The 19,391-nt window shown below is 42.2% G+C and overlaps 1 protein-coding gene and 1 pseudogene across 1 annotated transcript in view; both read left to right on the top strand.

Moving 5' to 3' along the window:
- The window catches only part of LOC127488447 (uncharacterized), a 74,285-nt gene that overhangs the window by 30,853 nt on the left and 24,041 nt on the right, over positions 1–19,391 (top strand). The window contains exon 4 of the mRNA XM_070068657.1: positions 3,456–3,726. Coding sequence (XP_069924758.1) covers positions 3,456–3,726 — 271 coding nt within the window. The remainder of the gene's footprint in view (positions 1–3,455; positions 3,727–19,391) is intronic.
- LOC127488436 (transcription initiation protein SPT3 homolog) lies at positions 3,742–12,853 on the top strand (annotated as a pseudogene).

Genomic DNA, 19,391 nt, shown 5'->3' with positions numbered 1-19,391 from the left:
TTTCTCTGGGTCTTTCATGTGAGTGCATAGGCTCAAGCACTTAGTCTGTCTTCTGCTGTTTTCCCAGGCACATTAGCAGGGAGCTGTTTTGGAAATGGTGCAGCCAAAACTTGAATCAGTGCTTATATGGTGCCAGTGCCACAGGCAGTGGCTATACCCACTGTGCCACAATGCTGCCCCTGGAGAAAAAGACTTTTAGAACATATCAACAAAATTAATGAACCAGTAAAAATCATTAAAGAAAAGAAAGAGAAATGCTACACAAGTAACCAGTTTCAGGAATCCAAACAACATCATTCTTCACAAAATTTATAAACCTTAATAAGATAATAGGAAGATTTTGTGAAATAGGAGTAAGATTTTCTAAAGCAGAAACCAAAAGCCACCACATTTTGAAAACCAGTTTTGGAAACCAATTTCTTGTGGTTTTGCATACCACAAGAAACTTCTATATAAACTAAGTAAGTTGAATCAATATTTGAAAAATCAATTTAACCTATGAACAAATTCCTCAATCAAAAGTTCAGGCCCAGGGGCTGGCACCATGGTGCAGTAGGTTAATCCTCCACCTGCAGCACCGGAGTCCCATATGGGCACCAGTTCAAATACCGGCTGCTTCTCTTCCAATGCAGCTCTCTGCTGTGGCCTGGGAAAGCAGTAGAAGATGGCCCAAGTGTGGGCCCCTGCACCCACGTGGGAGACCATGAAGAAGTACCTGACTCCTGTCTCTGGATGGGCGCAGCTCTGGCCATTATGGCCATTTGGGGAGTGAACCAACAGAAGGAAGACCGCTCTCTCTGTCTCTGCCTCTCACTGTCTGTAACTCCACCTCTCAAATAAATAAATAAAAAAATCTTTTTTTAAAAAAGAAGTTGAGGCTCAGAATTATAGAACATTCCAAATATTCAAGGAATGAAAATGCTCCTCAATTTCCCAGATTCACCCAAAGTGGCAATAAACAAAAATTATGTTTGAATTTCTTCTCTGAATTCAGCATTATATTGATGACACAGATCAGAATATGAAATGCAAAGGAACTTAAAGATCATCATTTATACAGATCAATAACAAGCAGGATACATTAGAAGATGTGAAGGCGAGTGACATTTCAAAATAAATAATGTAAATAATTCATGTGTAAGAAAATTCAAGAAAATCACATGATCATTGAGATTCAACATTGAAAACTTTTATTAAAATTCAACTTCTAATCATAAAAAGATTAGCAAAATAGTAAAAAAAAGAGAAATTCCATTATTATAATTAAGGTTGGTTACAACAAACCTATAATAAATAGCATAATTAACACAGAACACTGAACAATTTTTCCCAGGTAGTAAACCTGGACAAAGTTTCGTCTCTCAGTTTCTCTTTTCAACATTTTCCTGGATGTGTAGTTAAGGAAATTAAACAATAAAAAAGAAATTTTAGGTATACAGTTCAGCTTTTAAGCAATATGTGTTAATGTTACAGCTGATTTGAACCCTGGGTACTTGTTCTATCCATGATGAAATATGAAGCAGATGAACAAACCAAGAAAGCAACTTTTAGTAAAAGAGTTTATTGAAAAGAACAGAGAGATTGAAAGAGCAGTGGGGAAGCTCCTGGGATAGGGCCAGGAGGGTCTTCTTCAGAAGGAAAATGCTGTTGAAATGAAGTGATCCGGGTGTTTCATGTCCATGGAGAGTTTATACAATGTCCTTTGAGGAAAGCATTTCTCATGTGGTGAGCTCCTCCTGCCTTTTCTCCCAATTTGGTGTGACTTTTACTGGGTAGAGAAAAAATTCTATCTTGGGGGTGTATCAAGGGGGAGCTGTTTATCTTATTTATTTACTTTTTAAAAGATTATTTTCTTATTTGAAAGGCAGAGTTACAGGGAGGGAGAGGCAGAGGCAGAGGCAGAAAGGATCTGGGCCATCCTCCCCTGCTTTCCCATGCACATTAGCAGGGAGCTGGATTGGAAGTAGGGCAGCCAGGGACTTGAACTTGTGCCCATATGGGATGCTGGCTGCAGATGACGGCTTAACCCACTGTGCCACAGTGTCATCCCTGCTGTTGATCTCTACTGTACCTCTGAGACTGGTCACAGACAAGTCCAGCCACCTGCTCTTCTGCGTGAAGTTGGCACCAGTGTCTGGTTTTCTCTCAACTAATCAATGAAATTTTTCATTTCTCTTTTATTATCACACTTGCTTTCTAGCTCAGGCCAATTTCCCAGCTAGGCTAAGAAATGGTCCATGTTACAGGAAGGGCCCTTTGTTTTCTCTATTTTTACCATTCCCACTCTGACTCCTTTCCTTAATGACCCTTTATATACAGATAATCCAACACAATCTACAACCAAACATGAGCTGATAAGAAAATTACACAGGGGCTGGTGGGTAAAGCTGCCTGCCTGTGACATTTGTATTCCCGTATAGGCAGGGATTGAGACCTGGCTAATCCACTGCTGATCCAGCTGCTTGCTAATGACTCTTGGAAAAGCAGTAGAGGATGGCCCAAGTTCTTGGGCCCCTGCACCCATGTGAGAGACCCAGAAGAAGCTCTGGGCTCCTGGCTTTGACCTGTCCAATCTCTGGGCTTTGTGGCCATTTGGGGAATGAACCAGCAGGTGGTCTCTTTCTGTCTTTCCCTCTCTGTAACTCTGCCTCTGAAACAAATAAAAATATCTTTTTTTAAAAAAAATAATTAAGTGGGGTTGGTGCTGTGGTGAAGTGGGTTAATGCTCTAGCCTGAAGTGCTGGCATCCCATATGGGCACCTGTTCTAGTCCCAGCTGCTCCTCTTCCAATCCAGCTCTGCTATGACCTGGAAAGGCAGTGGAAGATTGCCCAAGTCCTTGGGCTCCTGCACCCACGTGGGAGACCTGGAAGAAGCTCCTGGCTCCTGGCTTCGAATCGGTGCAGCTCCGGCCATTGTAGCCAACTGGGGAGTGAACCAGCAGATGGAAGGCCTCTCTCTACCTTTCTCTCTCTCTGCCTCTCCTCTCCATGTAACTCTTTCAAATAAATAAATCTTTAAACAATAATTAAGCAAGATTACTGAGTACAAGATCAACGTAAACAATCAAGTGTGTAACTATGTACCCATAAAAAATAGGGAACAATATTAAAGGACAACGTACAGACTAGAAAGTGAGTATCTGTCAGAGAAATGAGACAAAGATTGATTTATGTAATATCTTCAGATAGTCTTCACATGATGTTCAACAAACCATGTGACAGGAGCAAAAACCAAGAACACAAAGACAAGACCCAGATTCCAGTAAATAGTCGTCAGTTGTAGCTCAGGTGAAGAGTATTGCAAGCTAGCGGGCTTTCCGATTCCAATAGGATCATGGAGAAGGGGGAGGAGAGATCCCTGGCAATGGGATCATCAGGGAGGCGACAGCGGCCCCTGCTGTTAGGAAGGTGAAGCTGCGAAAGATGAGCCTCACCTGGCACTCTCTCCACCCAGCACCTCAAGGGACCGCCTTCATGCTAGGGGCGATTCTGATTGGATGCGGCTTCTCGGACGTCGTGCATGCTCACATTCCGTCTGAACGAACTGTCCAATCAGGGAAGCAGCACAGCCCGGCGCGGGATCTCGTTTTCTGGTGCTGCAGTAGCCGGCTTCCTGATTCTCCTCCTGAGGGGGCTCCAGGCGGCTCCGCTGGTGGTGCTGTTTGCATTTCCCACACCGCAGAAGCCCTCAGGAGGACGCTAGGACCCCCGGGAGCTGGAAGGCGGTGAGTATGTGAGGCGTCCCCCTAGGACCACGGGGTGTGCGGTGGCTGGCCGTTGGGACCCCCGTGTGGTGTGGGGTCCCTGCCTGCAGCGACTTTGAACCCTGGGGCGTCAGCTTTCCAAACTCTGTGTGGTGAGGATGGCGGAGCCCTCGGGGAGAACTTGAACTTCCCGTATGAGCCGAGTCCTTGAGGGAGGTGGCGGATCTCAAGCAGTGCCCTCGGCTTACGGATCTGGGTCAGTTTTCTTGTTGCTAATAGCACCACAGCACAGGCTCGGTGCGTGAGAAGGAAGTGGTATTATTGACCTCACGGCTTTGGAGCAGGGTCGAGGGGCAGCGTCTGGTGATGGACTTATTGTTGGCAGAGGCCTGGGGTGGCACGGAGACCAGTGGGCAAATAGAGTACAGAGGAGGCCAATCCAAAGTGGCCTCTGTAGCGCTCCCCTAGGGATAAGCCATCAGTCCGTGAACACATGAATGGATTTATCCTGAACACTTCCTGGAGGGCCCCACCTGTTCTCACTGCTGAATTTCTCATCACTGGATTAACTGTACCCGTGAGTTTCAGAGGCAATAAATGGTGTTGAACAGAGAGCATGCAGGCTGGCAGGAGGTCCCTAAATTTCCAGATCTCCTCCCACCTTGCCAAATGCCAACTTCACTGTGAAGTTCACAACTCGACCAAGTCTTTATCCCCATGATGCATTGTGGGGAGCAACTTGGACTAGACTAAGTTACTGGAATTAAGACATATTCTATGCATCTGCTCTCCCACAATATGGCGCTGAGAAGGGAGTAAACAGCTTCTACACAGCTGCCTCTCGCCAATTTGATTGAGCTGCAGGAGCTGATCTGCTCGTGATTGGAGGAGAGCAGCATACTCGGCGTGTGGGTAGCAGAGTTGGGATTGGTGGAAGAGGACTATAAAGGAGGAGAGAGACAACATGCACCAGGAACACCTGAGGAACATCTGAGCAGCCCCGGAGAGAGCCAGCTGGCGGTGTGCCGCTCCCCCGCTGAAGTGGAGAAAGTGGCAGGGGGCACCGCCCTTCCACGGAGGTGGAAGGGTTGGTAGCCAACCCGGGAAGAACCAGCAGCAAACCCGGGAAGGGCTGAGCAGACAAAAGAACAGCGCAGGGTCCTGTGTTGTTCCTCTGCGAAGAGGGGGAGCGACAATGCATTTTTTAAAAAGATTTATTTATTTGAAAGTCAGAATTATACAGAGAGAAGGAGAGGCAGAGAGAGCGAGCGAGCAGTCTTCCATCCGCTGGTTCACTCTCGAGTTGGCCACAATGGCTGGAGCCGCACCTATCAGAAGCCAGGAGCCAGGAGCTTCCTCTGGGTCTCCCACACAGGTACCGGGGCCCAAGGATTTGGGCCATCTTCTACTGCTTTCCCAGGCCATAGCAGAGAACTGGATCAGAAGTGGAGCAGCCAGGGACTCGAACCGGTGCTCATGTGGTATGCCAGCACTGCAGGTGGCGGCTTTACCCACTATGCCACAGCGCCGGCCCCCATGATGCATTTCATGCAACTTCAGCATTTTGCCTTTCTTTTCACAAAAGAAAAAATAACCCCTTAAAAGGGCTGTTTTCTCTCTGAATATTTTTTTTAATTTTTTATTTATTTATTATTTTTTTGACAGGCAGAGTGGACAGTGAGAGAGACAGAGAGAAAGGTCTTCCTTTCCATTGGTTCACCCTCCAATGGCCGGCGCATTGCGGCCGGTGCACCGCGCTGATCCGATGGCAGGAGCCAGGTACTTATCCTGGTCTCCCATGGGGTGCAGGGCCCAAACACTTGGGCCATCCTCCACTGCACTTCCCTGGCCACAGCAGAGAGCTGGCCTGGAAGAGAGGCAACCGGGACAGAATCCAGCGCCCCGACCGGGACTAGAACCTGGTGTGCTCTCTGAATATTACACGAGAGGAAGATAGATAATGCCTACCTGACACTCCAGTGTAAGAAATCATTGTCTTGGAATGGGTGCTTTTAGCAGTGATTAAGATGACGCTTGGGCCCCACACATCTCTAACAGGGTACTGGGTTTGAATCCAGTTAAAGCACACCCTGGGATGCAGCAGACAATGGCTTGGGTCCTGACTCTTAATATGAGGACCCACATTTAGCGCCAGTCTCATAGGTTCAGCCTGGCCAAACCCTGGCTGTTGCAGGCTTATGGGGAGTGAGCCAGGGGATAAAAGTGGATAAAAGATGTCTGTCTTCATTTACCTGCACATCAAATAAAGTTTAAAAAAATCTTTACACATCTCCTTTTATTGGTCTTAAGTACAGACTTTTTTTCCCCCCAGAATGTTATCAGTTTGATATTCTCCCTGAAAATTTTACAGGGTGATGTCTTCTCAATATGCTGTTAAAACCTCTTTTCTTTTCCTGGGTTTCAAAATTCCTTGTGAGTGCTTACCAAAAATGGCTGAGTTCCTAGTAACTCAGAGTGAATATTATCCTCTGCCTCATTCTTCCTGAACAGCAGTAGAACATTCATGGAGGCAGCTGACGCCTTAAAACTGGGGACATTCATTATATTCACTCCATCCTTTGGGATGTTAAGATTTCTCTTCCAACTACAGTTCTCATTCCTTGGAAACTTATTAGGATGAGTTAATTATATGCTGGTATTGATTCATGCACTCTGGATTCTGTCAGCCTTGCTTATGGAGTAAAAACTTTGAAAATGCCAAGAAAAACTCACCCTAGCTAACAGGTTGGAGACCTGAAGAGCAAATGCACTTTGGATACACAGCAGCTTCATTTTGCATCCATGGAGTTGGTTTAATCAGAGGATAGTTTGTACTAACTGAGGCTATCTGGGAGGATCAACTTTGCTGGGTGAGAAAAGGTTTATGAATTTGAGAGCTTATTTGTGACTGGTGTAATAAATATGTATTTTCTTTTCTCCTCACTTTCTGGCCTGGGGATCTGAAAACCCTTGCAATTTCCTGAGGGATTAGAGTGGCTCTGATTCTGCATAACCACCCTGTTCAGATAGTAGCTAATTTTATGCTAATAGGAAGACTCTGGGTAGGATTTACAGAAAACTTCAGAAAAGGGACAGGGTGCTAGAAAGAGCAAACCTGCTTTGAACTGATCTCTGCCTGGAGCTGTGTGGTGGGACTGAGCCCTGAATCTGAGGCCTCTGCTAACTCTAGACAAAAGTGTGGAGCTCTCAGAATTAAATTTTCTGGCTTCTCTAACTAAGTGATCCCTCTTTGATTGCATCTCCTTTGTGATGTGGTCCCCAAGACTTGGGTTATGAGTAATGTGAGTGTGGGTTCCCTTGTGAACTGTGGGTTTGGTAGACTGCTTTCCTGAGCTCATTCTCTTTCAGGTCCTTTGTGGAAACTTGCTGCCATTTATTGCAGTTTGCTTACTTGTGTAGGAATTATGTGCCATGATTTGAATGTTACTTAATTTTTTTTGTTTGGAATTTGAATTTATTTAATGATAAGATCTGAAAAAGGAAAGAGAATTTTGTTTTGGTTTATATAATAATGTAAACACTCATCATGTGAGTATGCAGGTAAACAAATGGGCCTTGGTTAGTTCAAGGGTCTTCTTATATATATATATATATATTTTTATTTTATTTTTATTTATTTATTTATTTTTTTTTGACAGGCAGAGTGGACAGTGAGAGAGAGAGACAGAGAGAAAGGTCTTCCTTTTGCCGTTGGTTCACCCTCCAATGGCTGCCGCGGCCGGCGCGCTGCGGCCGGCGCACCGCGCTGATCCGATGGCAGGAGCCAGGAGCCAGGTGCTTTTCCTGGTCTCCCATGGGGTGCAGGGCCCAAGCACCTGGGCCATCCTCCACTGCACTCCCTGGCCACAGCAGAGGGCTGGCCTGGAAGAGGGGCAACCGGGACAGAATCCGGCACCCCGACCGGGACTAGAACCCGGTGTGCCGGCGCCGCTAGGCGGAGGATTAGCCTAGTGAGCCGCGGCGCCGGCGGGTCTTCTTAATCTCTTTTATTTCTGCTCCCACAGGTGAATGAGTCCTGATTATTTGTGATGTTTTTTATTGCTTAAAAATATTACTCTGGGCATGCACCAGCACCACCAGTAGTGAGGGCATCAAGATCACTACCTCCTTGGTCTGCCAGGCCCCCTGCCCGAGTCAGGCTCATGCCATCTTGCACCCCCCACCCCACACAACTCCCGCTACACAGCCAAATCACCTTGTTCCTCTAGATTCTCTGCCCCTCCCACCCCTTTTCAATCCTGTCATGGGCCTCAGCAGGAGAAACCCCACCATCTCTACTCCTGCAAACTCCATGCAGGACATGCAGCCGTGCCACAAGTGTTCTTAAAGCAGAGCTTCTGCAGGATTGCATCCCCACTTGAATATCTCATTCAAAGGTACTTCAAAGAATTTGTGGAAAAAAGTGGAATTAAAAGATGAATAATACTGCAGCTAGCCCAATGTATACTGCCACTTCAAATAGTGAAAGAGGTACAGGGAAGTCTATAAGCTTCATGGCAGAAATAAAGAGTATGATGTTTTCTTTGGGTGATGCCAGGAGGCCTCTTCATGAAACAGCAGTTTTGGTAGAAGATGTGGAGCATACTCAGTTAATTAATCTGTTATGGCAAGCTGCTGAAGTTTCTCAGCTGCGGGGAGCAAGGGTAGTTTCTCCTGAAGATATTCTGTTTTTGATGTGCAAAGATAAGAAAAAACTTAGAAGACTGTTAAAATACATGTTTATGCGAGACTACAAATCAAAGATTATCAAAAGCATAGATGATGATGATCTTCGAGAAAACAAATTGAGTGGCAGCAGTAAAACAAACAAAAGACAAAAAATTGCTCAAGACTTCTTCAACTCTATTGACCAGACTGGAGAACTAATGGCAATGCTTGAAAATGACGAAATTGATGAAGTTAAACAAGAAAGAATGGAGAGAGCAGAAAGACAAACTCAAATTATGGATTCAGCTCAATATGCAGAATTCTGTAAAAGTCAACATTTAAGTTTCTCCAAGAAAAGTTCCAAATTTTGAAACTGGTTGGACTGCTGCAGTATGGAGATAAAGCCCACTATTGTTGCTATGGAAATTTTAGCAGATTTAGCATATGAAACTGTGGCACAGCTGGTGGATTTGGCTCTTGTGAGACAGGACATGGTAACCAAGGCAGGGGACCCCTTCAGTCATGCCATTTCTGCAAACTTCATGCAGTATCACAGCTCTGCTGAGAGCGCTGCAGCCTGTGGTGTTGAGGCTCACAGCAATGCTATCCAGCCCTGCCACATCAGAGAAGCTGTTTGATGCTATGGCCACAAGATTGGTCCCCTTTCCCCATTCACAAGTGCCTACCACAGGAGTGGGATGGCTTTTCTACCCTGCTGATATGACTGTGGCCTGTCTGCAACAACAGGAAAGGCAATGTTATACTAAGGGTATTTCTTTTCCCTTCCTTGGACAAAATAAAATACAAGTTTGCCTTCTTGGTGAAAAAAAATTATTCTGGATAGTAAGGATATCTTGATTTATATTTTGATATTTGTGATAATATCTTTCTTAATTTTTGTCACTTATGCAAAAATTTTTATAAATGAAATGGAAAATTTTTATAAATGATGGAAAAATTTGTTAGATTATAGATTGTAGATGAATTCTAATTCTGTAGGAAATGTTGGTAGAGTAGAAAGTTTAAATATGTAATTTTTCATGCATATGCACTTATTATTTGATTTTCCAACACTTGGAGTGACCTTATTACTCCATTTTGTGTTAACTGACATATCTGTATGGATAATATGTTGCTACTTACTGATTACCACTCATTGTGTGTTATAATGTTTTTATTTATACTGATTATCACTGGTAGATTTGCACTTTTTCTCACAGTTTTATAAGGGCATTTTTAAAGATTACTTATTTGAAAGGCAGAGTTACGGGGGGGGGGGGAAGATTTTCCATCTACTGGTACACACCCAAAATGGCCACAATGGCCAGAGATGGGTCAATCTGAAGCCAGGAATTTCTTCCTGGTCTCCTACATAGATGCAGGGGCACAAGGACTTGTGCCATCTTCTGCTGCATTCTCAGGTGCATTAGCAGGGAGCTGGATTGGAAGTTGAGCATCCAGGACTCGAACTAGTACCCGTATAGGACATTGGCACTGCAAGTGGTAGCTTTACCTGCTATACCACAGTGCTGGTCTGTATAGCTTTTTTCTTACATCTCTTGATGCTCTAGGAACACTGGTGGGAAGCATTGTAATGTCTTCCTAGAGAACTGCCTGAGTTGTCACTACATAACCCTTGTAATTTTCTGACTTAAATCCTTATTAGTCTTAAGTGAATATTGCTTTTTTAGGTTTCATTACACTGATGTTATAATGTGCTTCTGCATATTATTATTTATTTTATTTTTTTATTTTTTTATTTTTTGACAGGCAGAGTGGACAGACAGAGAGAGAGACAGAGAGAAAGGTCTTCCTTTGCTGTTGGTTCACCCTCCAATGGCCGCCGCGACCGGCGCGCTGCAGCTGGCGCACCGCGCTGATCCGATGGCAGGAGCCAGGAGCCAGGAGCCAGGTGCTTTTCCTGGTCTCCCATGGGGTGCAGGGCCCAAGCACCTGGGCCATCCTCCACTGCACTCCCGGGCCACAGCAGAGAGCTGACTTGGAAGAGGGGCAACCGGGACAGAATCCGGCGCCCCGACCGGAACTAGAACCCGGTGTGCCGGCGCCGCTAGGCGGAGGATTAGCCTAGTGAGCCGCGGCGCCGGCCTGCATATTATTATTTTTAATCAGTAGCTGTGTTTATATATTTTACCTTAAAATTCTGCTTATATGTATCCTAAGCTGATAAGAATGGACTACATTTAGCACATAAAAGTACTATTTGGAAATATTTATGTAACTGTAATGAATAAAGACAATTACCATATGCATTACATTATATATGTAGTTTTCATGATGAGAATACTTGAATTCTAAGCTCTTAGTCATTTTCTACAGTAGAACACATTGTTATTAACTCTTTTCATCATGTTGTAGAACAGACCTCTTAAATGTATTCCTCCTACACAAATGAAATCTGTTCTTTGACCAAGATGACTTCAAATCCTCTCCATGTGTCTGTATATTTAAGTGGGTTTCCTGTAGACAGCACAAAGTTGGGTCTTGGTTTTATTTTTCCGATATCAGTCTTCGTCTTTGGAGTGCTTAGATAATGCACATTTAGTAGATACTAAGATAACATTAGTAGTTACTGAGATAGTTAGATTAGTATGTAACATATTTGCAATTGTTTTCTCTGTTCTTTTTTAAAACATCTGATCTATTGATTTTTGTTTATTTGAAAGGCAGAGAGACACAGGGAGATCTATCAGCTGTTTTTTTTTTCCTTTTTAAAGATTTATTTTATTTATTTGAAAGAATTACAGAAAGAGGTAGAGACAGAGAGAGTGGTCCTCCATCCACTGGCTCACTCCCCAGATGGCCGCAATGGCTGTAGCTGGGTCCATCTGAGCCAGGAGCCCCCTCTGGGTTTCCCAAGCAGGTTCAGGGGCCCAAGGACTTGGGCCATCTTCTACTGCTATCCCCGGCCACAGCAGAGAGCCAGATTGGAAGAGGAGCAGCTGGGACTAGAATCGGTGCCCACATGAGATGCCAGCACTTCAGGATAGGGCTTTAACCCACTGTACCACAGTGTCAGCTCCTCCATCAGCTGTTTTACTACTGCAAAACCTACAACAGCTGTGGTTCAGCCACGCTGAAGACAGGAACCAGAAAATCCATCTAGCTTTGTCACATATCTGGTAGGGATTCAAGAACTTGAACCATCACCTACTGAATTCAAAGGAAGGGGGTGCTTTCACAGGAAGTTGAATCAGAAATTGAGTAGCTGAACTCAAATCTGGCACTGTGATATGGGACATGGTTATTTAAATTGGTGTGTTACCTTCTGCACCAGACACCTGTGTCAGTTCTTGTTTTTAAATTTCTTCTGTCTTCTCATTTTATTTTTAAAAAATGTTTAATCATTTACTTTTTTCATGAAATAGTGATCTGTCATCTGCTTGCTGGTTCACTCCTCATATTCCTGCAAGAATGGGCCCGGGCCTGGCCAAAGACAGGACTCATGTACTTGAATAGTCTCCTGCTTTCTTCTACAGTGTGTATTCCAGGAAGCTGGAGTTGGGAGTGGAGCCAGAACACAGACACAGGCTCTCACAGTGTAGGATGAAGATGTCCCAAGCAGTCTTTTTTTTTTTTTTTAAGATTTATTTATTTTTCACTTGAGTCAGGGTTACACAGAGAGAGGAGAGGCAGAGAGAGAGAGAGAGAGAGAGAGAGAGAGAGAGAGAGAGAGAGGTCTTCCATCTGATGGTTCTCTCCCCAGTTGGCCGCAATGGCCAGAATGTGCCAATCTGAAGCCAGGAGCCAGGAGCCTCCTCCAGGTCTCCCATGTGGGTGTAGGGGCCCAATGACTTGGACAATCTTCTGCTGCTATCCCAGGCCATAGCAGAGAGCTGGATCAGAAGTGGAGCAGCTGGGACTAGAACCAGCAGCCATATGGGATGCTGGTGCTTCAGGCCAGGCGTTAACCCACTGCACCACAGCACCAGCCCCTCAAGCAGTCTTTTAACCACTATGCAAATGCCTATGCCTCTCTTCTCATTTTAATTGTTGCTCCCCATCTTCGTGGAGGAACGACACAGGACCCTGCGCTGTTCTTTCGTCTGCTTGGCCCTCCCCGGGTTTGCTGCTGGTTCTTCCTGGGTTGGCTACCGTCCCTTCCACCTCCGTGGAAGGGCGGTTCCCCCTGCCACATTTCCCACTTCCGCAGGGGAGCGGCACACCGCCGGCCGGCTCTCTCGGGGGCTGCACAGGTGTTCCTTCGGATGTTCCCCTTAGATGTTCCTGATGCATGCCGTCTCTCTCCTCCTTTATAGTCCTCTTCCACCAATCCCAACTCTGCTACCCACACGCCGAGTACGCTGCTCTCCTCCAATCAGGAGCAGGTCCCACAGTTTATTGGTTGAACTGGAGGCAGCTGTGTAGAAGCTGTTTCCCTTCTCAGCGCCATATTGTGGGAAAGCAGATGCACAGAATAAGTCTTAATTCCAGTAACTTAGTCTAGTCCGAGTTGCTCCCAGTTGCTTAATGAGCATCCTGTAATATTATTCCATTTGCTCTCTTTCACTAATATATTGAGGATATGTGTTTCCTAAATTTGGGTAATTTCCCTAGAGTTTGCAGTATACATTTTTAAATAATCTTAATTTTAAATAACACTATCCTGTTTTGGGGCAATTAGGGTAACTTGGAATGTTTTCAGTTCTTTCCTTCTATCCTGTATTTAGTATCTATCATACTTTTTAGCCATTGGAGGTTATAACAATCCTGTTCATTATTGATATCATTTTGAATAAACATTTATTAGATAATATTGGAATAAAATACATATTTTGTTGTACCTTTGTTTGCTTTCAAACAGACTTTTATGTTGTTCTGTCTGATTAATTCCTTTCTTGTTGTTTATTTATTTGAAAGTGAGAGACAGCAAGAGAGATAAAGAGTTCCTATCCACTGGTTCACTTTCCAGATGCTTACAACTTCCAGTGAGGGATCAGGGCTGAAGCAAGGACTTGGGAACTGAATCCCAGTTTTCCATGTGAGTAGCAGGAACCAATGACTTGGGCCATCACTACTGTTTCCCAAGGTCTGTATTAACAGGAACTTGGAGTCAGGATCAGAACCAAGAATTTTATACAGCTACTCCATTGTAGGATACAAGTTTCTTAACTGTTAGGCTTAACATCAGTCTCAAATCTGTTTTATTAACTTTTTCTTTAACATGGATTCAAAGTTAAACATCTCATCTATTATTTGACAGCAGTATTAACATTGAATAAAAGTAAAAAGGGTTTGGAGCAGTAGGTTTAGATGCATTGGGATGCCGGCATACCTTATTAGAGTATGTGAAATTCAAGGCCTGCCTACTCCACACTTCAAATGCAGCTTCCTGTTAATGCACCTGAGAAGCATCAGATGATTACCTAAATACCTGTGTACATTCCACCTATATGGGAGATGCAAAAGGAATTCCTGGCACCTTGATCCAACCTGTCCTAGCCCCAGCTGTTGCAGGCATTAGAAATTGAACTAGTGGATGGAATATCTGTCACTCTTCTTTCAAGTGAATAAATAAATCTTAACAAAACAGTGTAACTATCCTTCCTTTTAGGTTCAAGATTAGTTTTTCAATAGTGACATTTACAGAATACCAGGCAACCTGCTTGTAAATCATGTAAGGACTGAGCATAAAGATCAATGGGAAATGCCATCTTGAATTTTTGATTATAAGGTTAAGTGTATTTAAATAATCACTAATAAGTTTGGAGAATATGAGATGAGATTGTCTCTTTATTTTCTTTTTTCAGAGTTCATTATTTTTTAATGATTTTTTAAAGAAAACTCTTTAATTTGGGTTAATATGTGCTATTTGTATATTATTATAGGGTATAGTGGAATATTTGAATACAAACATAGCATAAGCTGAGCAAGTCAGAGAACTGGGTCTTCAATTTCCTTTTCTTTATAGAGCCTGCCAGCTCCTCCATCCCAGTTTCTTTTTTTCTTTTTTTAAAGATATATTTATTTGAAAGTCAGAGTTACAGAGAGAGGGAGAGATATATACTGGTTCACTTCCCAAATGGCCACAATGGCTAGAGCTGGGCCAATCAGGAGCCATGAGCTTCTTCCAAGTCTCTCATATTGGTGCAGGGTCCCAAGAACTTGAGCCATCTTCCACTACTTTCCTAGGTGCACTAGCAAGGAGCTGGATTGGAAGTGGAGCAGCTAGGACTCAAATTGGCATTGATATGGGATGATGGCATCACAAGCAACAGCTTTATATGCTATGCCACAGTGCTAGCACCTCTTTGTCTTATTTTACTTAATCTCCAGTTTTATCCATTTTACAAGAAATAACAATCTTTTAAGTTTTTTTTTATCACTAAATGGTATTCAATTATCCATTCATCCATTGGTGGATACCTGGATTGGTTCCATATTGTGGCTTCTGGGCCTAGTGCTGTAGTTAGCAGAGGAAGGCAGATAGCTGTTTCATGTACTGATTTCATTCCCTTCTAATATGTGCAAAGGAGCTGGATGGTAGTATTTTTCAATTTTTTCTGAGAAGTGATCATACTGTTATCCATAATGCTCACACTAATTTGCATTTTGATCAACAATATATACAGATTTTCTTTTCTTTGTATCTTTACCAGCATTTGTTATTTTTTTGAAGTGAGGTGATGATACCTAGTGTTTTTTGATTTTCATTTCCCTAATGACTAGGGATATTGTTCATTTCCCCACATATTTATTGATCATTAGTATTTCTTCTGAGAGATGGCCTAATTAGATTCTTTCCTGACTCTTAACTATATGTGTTGTTCTGGTTTTTGTTGTTTTACAGTTTTTCCAGTTCTACATACTGGATATTAGCCCTTTGTCAGATGTAGAGCTTGAAAATATTTTATCTTTTTTTCTTGTATCTGCACTCTGGTGATTAAGCAGTCACCTTTGTTGTGAAGAATCTTACTAGTTTGATATAAAGTTTATCTATTTGTGTTTTAGTTGCCTGTGCTTTTGGGATCTTATCCAAAGGCACTGACTATGCCAATGTCTTACAGAGTTTTTCTTATGTATTGTTAGTGTAAGGTTTTACATTTATATCTGTGGATCACTTTGAGTTGATTTTAGTGTAGGATAAGAGGGTGGGGAGTATAGGTTCAGTCCTCTCCATAGAGGTATCCAATGTACTCTGGACCATTTACTAAAGGTACTATTCCTTCATCCATGTATTTTGGCACCTTTGTCAAAATCTATTGTCTGTAGATGTATAGATTCCTTTCTGGGACCTCCATTTGCTTTCACTGCTCCATGTATTTTTTTTATGCCACTGGTTACCATCTTGAAATCAGATGTCATGGTGACTTCAGCCTTGTTCTGTTTCTCAAATTTGCTTTGGCCATGTGGTAGCTTTTGTTAATCCATATGAATTTTAGGTTTGTTTTTTTCTAGTTAAATGAAGAATTTCATTTGTGTTTTGATGGGCATTGTGTTGAATCTGTAAATTAGTTTGGATAGCATAGAAAATGTTATGAATTATTCCAGTTCATGAACATGAGAGGTCTATCCATCTTTTTTGTCATCAGTTCTTCAGTGGTGTTTTGTAACATCCTCAATTAAATTTATTCCAGGGTGTTTCATTTTCTTATATCTCTTGTGAATTTGATTATTATGTACAATTACTTTCTCAGTGGTATGTAAAGTGCTTCTGATTTTTTATGTTCATTTTATATTTGCAACTTTGCTAATTTCATTTACCAGTCTAGCAGACTCTTGTTGGCATCATTAGGTTTCTCTATAAATAGAATCAAGTCATTTGGAAATAGAAATAATCTGAATTTCTTCTTTCTTATTTCTGTGCCTTTTATTCCTTCTCTTACCTTTGGCCAAAACAGAGGAGAGAGCGGGTATCCTTGTCTCATTCTAGATCTTAGAAGAAATGTGTTCAGCTTTTTGACATCAATAGGGTGATGGCTATGGTTTGTTATATGTAGGATTTATTTTACTGAGTTATGTACACTCTGTAAATATTTAGCTCAAAGTTTTGCTTGTTAATGAATGTAGAATCTCATTGAAAATTTTTTTCTATATATGTTGGGGTGATGATAATGATGTTTATCCTTCATCCTATTGATGTGGATTATTTGGGTTGTTAATTTGCATATATTGACCCATTCCCCACATTCCCAAGTTACTTCTGACTTGTTTATGTATCTGAGCTTTTTCATATATTCTTGGATTCAACTTGCTTGTATTTTGATAAGAATTTTTGCATCTATATTTGTTAGCCATACTCGTGTATAGTTTTTTTCTTTTCTTTTTATTTGAAAGACATTCAGAGCTAGACATATGTTCTTTACTCTGGTTTTGTAATCCAGGCAATTATGTCCTGCTAGGATAAGTTTGGAAGGGTTTCCTCCCTTTCAAGATTTTAGAATAATTTTAGGAAGATTGGTATTATTTTTTTTTAACTTGATAGAATTTAATAGTGAAATTATCTGGTGCTTACCTTTCATTTGGAGATCTTTTATTCCTAATTCAATGTTGTTACTCATTTTTGGTCCATTCTGTTTTTTTTTTTTCACCTCCTGGTTAAATTTTGATAGGTTATATATTTCCAAAATTAACCCTTTCTTCTAATTTATTGGTTTATCATTGCCATTAGTAGTCCCTGTTGATCCATTCTGTTCCTGTGATATTAATTGTATTATCTCATTTTTCTATTTTATTAAATATACTTTTTCTTAATCTAGTTAAGGGATTATTAATCTTGTTTTTCTTTTCAAAAACCAGTGCTTCATTTCATTTATCTTTAATATTGCTTAAGATTTTTAAAAAGATTTTATTTATTTATAAGAGTTAGAGTTTCAGACATAGAGAGAGGGACAGAGAATAATGTCTTATTTCTGATGGTTCACTCCTCAAATGGTCTCAACAGCTGGAGCTGGGCTGATCCAAAGCCAGGAGCCAGGAGCTGCTTCTGGGTCTCATGTGGGTGCAGGGGCCCAAGCATCTGCTAGCTCACCCTCCAAATGGCTGCAACAACCAAAGCTATCCAAAGTCAGGAACCCGGAACTTCTACTGGGTCTCCTGTGCAGCTGCAGGGGCCCACAGGCTTGAGACATTCCACTGCTTTCTCAGGCCATAGAAGAGAGCTGGTTCAGAAGTGGAGCAGCTGGGACTTGAATTGGGCCCCATAAGTGATGCCAGGGCTGCAAGCCAGGGCTCTCACTTGCTGTACTACAGCACCGGCCACCACAAACATCATGTACTTCTTACAGATACTCAGGAAAAGAATACAATGACTCTTTTTAACTTAAAATATTCAAAGAAGAAACTAATATTCCTGAACAACCCATTTTTTTTTTTTTGGCCAGCCAGACTTAGACAGTGAGAGACGGAGAGACAGAGAGTTATAGACAGAGAGAGAGACAGAAAAAGGTCTTCCTTCCGTTGGTTTACTCCCCTAATGCCACTATGGCCAGCACTACATCAACCTGCAGCCAAGAGCCGGGTACTTCCTCCTGGTCTCCCATGTGGGTGCAGGGACCTAAGCACTTGGACCATCCTCCACTGCCCTCCCAGGCCAAAGCAGAGAGCTGGACTGGAAGAGGAGCAACCAGGACTAGTACCTGGTACCCTAACCAGGGCTAGAACCTGGGGTGCTGGCACCACAGGTGGAGGATTAGCCAAGTGAGCCATGGCACCCCAGCCTGAACAACCCATTTTTAATCCTTGAAAATGATACTTGATCTTACCTACTAAAATTTTTTTGCCCATCAATGCATAATATTTTGCAGTGAGGAAAAATAGTCTAATACATTTAGTGGATTAATATGGCTGGAAATCAGGGTAAGTGCCTTCTAAAATCTTCTTGAATATTTAAAATTGCACTACCTGGTAATTCTTTACCCAAAAGTTCCTGAAATTAATCTATTAATCACTCCATTTAGTTAAGTATTTAACAAAATTTTATTTTTTGAAATCTGCACTTAACTTGTAGTTTCTCCAACAAATTAGGAAGGGAGACAGATATAGGGGTGCCATGGACCTCCTGCTTTTACTCCTTTTCTGTATAAATGAGAATGGACATGAAATTATGATCAAGGTGCTTTCATTGGTTGGAATCAAGAGACCAAATTTTCCCATAGATATTAATATCCACAAACATGAAAATTTGGTAAGAAAAGCTTAAAGTGAGAGTTACAAAGCAGGAGAAAGATCAATCTCTCCCACTCTTTTTCTAGCGCTGCCTTTCAAATATATAAATAGATCTTTAAAAAAGTAGATCACTTCAATAAATTTGCCATTACTCAGTCATGATGAGTTTTACTACCTGAAGTTCTTTTTCAAAAGATTTATTTATTGGAACGGCAGAAAGAGGAGCTGGTGTTGTGGTGCAGTGGACAAAGCTGCTATCTGTTACGTTGGCATCCTGTATGTGCACCACTTCAAGTACCAGCTATTCCATTTCTGATCCAGCTCCTTGCCAATGGACTGAAAAACAGTGAAAGATGGCCCAAGTGCCTGGGCTGCTGCCACACACATCAGAGGAGAAGCTCCTGGCCACTCTCTGGCTACTGAAGTCATCTCAAAAATGAATCAGGTGATGGAAGATTTCTGTCTCTCCTTCTCTCTGTAGCTCTTTAAAATAAATAATTAAATATTTTAATATGATTTTAAAAAAGGCAGAGAGAGGGAAAGAGAAACAGAGAGATCTCCCATCTGCTGGTTCACTTTCTACATGGCTACAACAACTGTGGCAAGTCCAGATTCTCAGGTCCCCATTTAGGCTACAGTTCTCCAAATTAGATGACAGGGATGAAAGAATTTGAGCCATCATCCATTGCTTCCCAGGGATATTAACATGAAACTGATTTGGAAGTGGAGTACCAAAACTCAGATTAGCACTGCAATATAGGATGTGGGCATCTGTTGTGATGGCTAACAAATTGGAAAACCTAGAGGAAAAAAATCAACAGATTCCTGTACATACACAATATACCAAAATTGAGTCATGAAGACACATAGAAAAGCTAAACAAATCAAAAACC

Source organism: Oryctolagus cuniculus, chromosome 2 (genome assembly GCF_964237555.1).
Source record: "Oryctolagus cuniculus chromosome 2, mOryCun1.1, whole genome shotgun sequence".
NCBI classification, from domain to species: Eukaryota; Metazoa; Chordata; class Mammalia; order Lagomorpha; family Leporidae; genus Oryctolagus; species Oryctolagus cuniculus.
This window is presented reverse-complemented; position numbering and strand designations above follow the sequence as displayed.